Below are 6,000 nucleotides of genomic sequence, written 5' to 3'. Positions count from 1 at the left end.
GAACATTGGTTCTACGTAACATAATGTGCAGGATTCACATCATCAGTCCACAGGGACATTGGTTCCACGTAACTGATATCATCTTTCCACAGCAACATTGGTTCTACTTGGTTCGAGGTAACATACTGTGCAGGATTCATACAGTAAGTGCTGATATTTACAGCAACAGAAGACGATCTACAGTAAAGGACCTATTCAGCCAGGTGTCAGTAACCAATCAATGGAACTATGTAAAGTTGAGGTGTATCAGCTGTAAAAAAATAGGGGCATTACAGTAATCAAGATATACAGTAAATTGATATACTCTACAGTTGTATATCCAGGGCTGGTGAAATACTATTTAACCCCTAGTGATAGAAAAAGTTGTCTAACTCCCTGTTGTCATTGGTCAACGGTGCCAGAGGTCAGGGGTTAGAATGTGTCAGCTGGAGGGTTGAGTAAAGCCCACTGTCTCTCCTTGTGAGCGTGCAGTAGAGCTCAATGTCCTGTTGCTCCTCCTACAAATACATTAACAATATGTCACCATATTACACTGTTAAATGTCATATGGAGCTGTGGAAATATGTTGGCAAATTCAATTGAAAATGTGAAAGAGCATAGTCTGCAGATTCCTTACGAGTCCAGGTAACAGAGCAAGCAATAACAGCCCTGACAGTATTATGACTACAGGTAACAGAGCAAGCAATAACAGCCATGACAGTATTATGACTACAGGTAACAGAGCAAGCAATAACAGCCCTGACAGTATTATGACTACAGGTAACAGAGCAAGCAATAACAGCCCTGACAGTATTATGACTACAGGTAACAGAGCAAGCAATAACAGCCCTGACAGTATTGACTACAGGTAATAGAGCAAGCAATAACAGCCCTGACAGTATTATGACTACAGGTAACAGAGCAAGCAATAACAGCTCTGACAGTATTGGGACTACAGGTAACAGAGCAAGCAATAACAGCCCTGACAGTATTGACTACAGGTAACATCAAGCAATAACAGCCCTGACAGTATTGACTACAGGTAGCATCAAGCAATAACAGCCCTGACAGACAAGACAGTGTTGTTGCATCACCTCTTTAAAGGTGTACACCGCTTTCTGCTGTGTTTTCCCGCTGTGTAAAAGAAGAGAAGACCAGTGAATGAACGTAACATAACATGGTTTTAAACAGCTGATGCTTTCTGGAGCAAAATGTTTGTGTGTTTGTGCTTGGCTGCATGCATGTTTTTTTCTAACACTCATATTTGACAAGGCAGGAAGTGAGAAGCCTCAACAGTTCAGTTATTAGTGTCCTACAATAACCTTATCGAGTCAGAGTTGAGCGTAGGTCAAGTAGTCGATGTCATACATCAGGTTATTTCACATGACCTCAGATAGATCTGTTCATGCTCTCTTGCCAGATCTTTGTCTCACTCATAGTCACAACATTGACATTTAGTTGGCAAGAGAGCACAAACCAATACTGCACTTACAGTGTATTATTACAGTACCATAACAAAGTAATTGATTCAACTTCTTATGGCTGCAAGGGAAAGTATTGAGTAGCCAGTGAAATCGTGCCCATTTCAAACGGCCTCGTACTCAATTCTTGCTCGTACAATATGGATATTATTATTAATATTGGATAGAAAACACTCTCTAGTTTCTAAAACCGTTTGAATTATTTCTCTGAGTGAAACAGAACTCATTTGGCAGCACTTTCCCTGACCAGGAAGTGGAATGTCAGAAATATATGCTCAACTTCCTGCCTATACATGGTCATGACACGTAGGAGTCTACGTACACTCCATACGCCTTCCTCTGGGTGTGAAGAGGATGTGAAAGAAGAAATTTTGTGTTTATCTTGGTCTGAGGTGGAATAAAAGCTATTTCTTTGACGTGACCGTCCACTTCCGGTACTCTGAAGCGCGCGACTTGGAAGTGGGATTGCCTTCTGTTTTGCTGCCGTAATGGACGACAACTATCTCCGGCTCGGATTTTATTTGATACATGTGACCATATCATCGTAATGTATGTTTTTTCAATATAGTTTAATCAGATTATTGAAATTTTTTCGGGAGTTTTGCCGTGTTCCGTTCTCTGACTGTGTTTACGTTGGAGAGATCCGTGCCACTCGGCTAGTGCCCATGCTAAATGAAGAGGCAAAGTTGCCATTCTGAATCCAAACAACGACTCATCTGGACAAAGGACCCCTTGTTCAACATTCTGATGAAAGATCAGCAAAAGTAAGACCCAATTTATGATGTTATTTCATATATCTGTCGTGCATGTGAACTGGTCGTGGGCGCCCAAGTGTTTCTGGCTATTGTGGCTACGCTAATATAGCGCTACATTTTGTTTTCGCTGTAAAACATTTAATAAATCGGAAATATTGTCTGGAATCACAAGATGCCTGTCTTTCAATTGCTGCACACTATGTATTTTTCAGAAATGTTTTATGATGAGTAATTAGGTATTTGACGTTGGTGTCTGTAAATATTATGGCTGCTTTCGGTGCAATTTCTGATTGTAGCTGAAATGTAAACTATGACTTATACCTGAAATATGCAAATTTTTCGAACAAAACATATGCTATACAATAAATATGTTATCAGACTGTCATCTGATGAAGTTTTTTCTTGGTTAGTGGCTATTTATTTCTTTATTTGGTCGAATTTGTGATAGCTAGTGATGGAGTAAGAAACTGATGGAGTTAGAAAAGTGGTGTCTTTTGCTAACGTGGTTAGCTAATAGATTTACATATTTTGTCTTCCCTGTAAAACATTTTAAAAATCGGACATGTTGGCTTGATTCACAAGATGTGTACCTTTCATATGCTGTATTGGACTTGTTAATGTGTGAAAGTTAAATATTTTAAAAAAATATCTTTTGAATTTCGCGCCCTGCACTTGAGCTGGATGTTGTCATAAGTGTACCGGTGTCGGGCCAGCCAGCCTAACAGGTTTAAATTACCAAATATGTAAAATACCCATCAACTTTTATTTTAACAAGCTAATAAGAATATCTTACCTGAGATGACATTTCCTCGTGATTATTCCAACGAGGACCACGACAGCTACAAATCCTGCAAAGGCTGCTATTGTCATGAAAGGACGTATGAAAGAAAGGTTGTTTGTGACATGGGATCCTTAAAAAGAAAAGAGAAGAAGTCATTATGATCCTATATGGCTTGTTTCTCTTCCTGCACTCTGGTCATTTACATTGTTGACAGATGCTCAGTTTGAAGACTATTTTTATTACAATCCAGTTCACTTGGACTGAGATGGTAGAGATGACTAAATGAGACCAAACATTCACAGTACAAGCTAAATGTGACACGCAAACCAAACACTTACCATTGACAGAAATATTGAGATGCAAAGAATCTGTTCCTCCATTATGTACACACTCACAGGTGTAGATCCCTTCATCAGATGGTTGTATGTTGCTGATGTGTAGAAACACTCTGTCCCTCTCTGTCTGCAGTGTGACTCTGGGGTCACAAATGCTGTTTGTACCATTTTGGTCAAACCGAAGAGACACTTGACACTCATTCCCACCACTTATCACTCTATCTAACTTACATATTACAGACATCATGTCATGAATGGTTTGGTTTGGACAGGCTAGAGTGCCCAAATCTGCTCCTCTTTCCAATGTTTTCACTTGAATCTCTGTAAACATGAAGGGAAATGGTTTGTGAGTGTATTGTTACATTTAAAATGTTTGTTTTGCATTGACTGTCATGACAATTGCAATGCACCGTTTGTTGCATAAGAGAAAGGTGTATAACAAAAAAGAGAATATTCGGACACAAATGTTGCTTCTTATCTGAATGCAGTTCAGATTGTGCTGAGTGGAACTCCTGTTGTTATACGAGGTAATGCTAATGCCATTAACATTTCACAAATAAAATGTGAAGACAGGACCTCTTTCCTTTTTCAGTGTTGTACAAACTGTACATGCATGCTGTGTATTCGATAAAAGGACATCTTACCTTGAAAGGCTGTGCACACACCCCACACCAGCAGAAGCAGAGAAAGCCTGAATGCTCGTATTCCACACATAATGACCAACTGCAGAACCAAACGTTAGTCCAATATTTTCTGCTTAGACTGACAGCAGAACAAAGTTAAACTTAAGCAAACCAAAGTGATGGTCCTTTGACAGGTTTGACCCAGTTACATGATCTGGTGCTGTCAGAGAGGAGGAAGTGGTGCTGTGTAAATGTATTCTATCTTCTATGTGTGGCTTTCACAATGACAACACATCTCTTGGGCTGTGTCTAGGGGCTATGTAGTACAACCACCACATATAATAATAAACTATGTGTCAAGAGGTCCACTTCCTGCTCCAGCAACAATGATAGATGATAGACATCACCACAAGACTGAGGGGGGTCTATATCAAGTGTATGTAAGTGATGGTTATTTGTATTTGTATTTATTATGGATCCCCTTGGCAGCAGCTACACTTCCTGGGGTCCAGCAAAATTAAGGCAGTTTATACAATTTTAAAAACATTACAATACATTCACAGACTGTGTGTCCTCAGGCCCCTACTCCACCACTACCACATACATACAGTACAAAGTCCATGTGTACGTGTGTCTATAGTGCGCATGCTATCGTGTGTGTGTTGCTTCACAGTCCCTGCTGTTCGATTAGGTGTTTTTTTAATCTGTTTTTTAAATCTAATGTTACTGCTTGCATGAGTTACTTGATGTGGAATAGAGTGTTAGATCTGGTCCTCCAGGTTAATAACAGGAAATGAACCTACCAAGTGGTATGTTTAGGATATAACATTATTATAATCATTAAATTATTACCTTTATATACCAATGCCTTTTTAATACATCTGCAGCAGGGCAATAACGTCCAGGGGCGTCATTTATAAAATAGACTGTGCTCCAGTAGGGGTGCGTGGGTAAAATCACCTATGTGCTGTGATAATTGAATTGTTTGCGCTATAACCTGTTAGTTCATATGCCTTGACACTGTGATATATAGGCCTTAAAGGCCGAGACAATAAGAAGACAGTGGCAGAATGATTTCAACCACACCTTTGTTTAATTACTCAACTAGAGAGCAACATCTGTCCGGTGAAGTCTACAAAACATATTGAATATAACAAACAGTTATATAACCGACAGCATGGACAAGCAAAGTAATGTTTCCAACATTTTCAGACTACTAAACAACTATTGATTTAGAACCATGGAGAGTAACCTCAAGTCACAAAGAAAACAGGAGCTGCCTCCACTATTCCAGCACCATTTCAACATATAATCACATATGCTTAGTCTAATAAAGTGACAACTAAAAGATACCCAAGACTATTTAGTCCGATCAACATAAGCTAAATATGTTGTGGTTGTCCATGGTACTGATTTCTGTGTGTGTATGTGCAAGTAGAAAAACATGTTGACTCACCCTATTTGTGGAGAAATACCAATTTCATCCTCCTCTCTTTCATGTTGCCTAAACGGTCTATGACTCTGTCATACAGTACACACTTTTAGTTTTTGTTGTCCTGGACTACCTGGCTAAAATAATTGCTCACTAGACTAACTTCCTTTCATGGACAACAATACGCCAGGCCAGTTAGTTAACATTAACCTTCTACATCTAGCTACATGTTGAACTTCCATCCTCTCAAGCCAGGGGTACAATATATTAATTTATGGTTGGATCAGAATCGCTGTTATGATCAGTGGCCAGTATGGAGAATTAAGTAAAATCACAAGATTAAATCTCCTTCCATGGCTAATTTGGGAAAGGGCAGATTTTTAGCTAGCTAGTTAGCCACCGGAGTACAACAACACAATGAGATGTAACTACTCACGTTTTTTTCTGTCAATAAAGATATTTGGCTTGTGATGTGATTGGTCTGAAGCCAAATCCAAACTGGCTTCCATTGACACTTTTTTTTTTGGTGCACCAGGACCATTCACAGCTGAATGATGAGCTTTTTCAGGTGGAGTTTTAATGCTCTTTCAAGCACGTACAGTTTCAGGACAGGT

At 39.3% G+C, this 6,000-nt stretch overlaps 1 protein-coding gene across 1 annotated transcript; it reads right to left on the bottom strand.

The window, feature by feature from the left end:
- Window positions 1–944: 944 nt before the first annotated feature.
- Window positions 945–4,234, bottom strand: LOC129840455 (uncharacterized). Its single transcript, XM_055908356.1, has 4 exons — window positions 3,976–4,234; window positions 3,335–3,652; window positions 3,009–3,126; window positions 945–1,113 (listed from the first exon to the last, which is right to left on the bottom strand). The coding sequence occupies exons 1-4, from the start codon at window positions 4,043–4,045 to the stop codon at window positions 987–989; spliced, it is 633 nt and encodes a 210-aa protein (XP_055764331.1). The 5' UTR covers window positions 4,046–4,234; the 3' UTR covers window positions 945–986.
- Window positions 4,235–6,000: the final 1,766 nt, after the last annotated feature.

This window comes from Salvelinus fontinalis, chromosome 41 (assembly GCF_029448725.1).
Source record: "Salvelinus fontinalis isolate EN_2023a chromosome 41, ASM2944872v1, whole genome shotgun sequence".
NCBI classification, from domain to species: domain Eukaryota; kingdom Metazoa; phylum Chordata; class Actinopteri; order Salmoniformes; family Salmonidae; genus Salvelinus; species Salvelinus fontinalis.
Note: the sequence above shows the minus strand (reverse complement) of the source record. Positions and strands in the feature narration are given on the sequence as shown.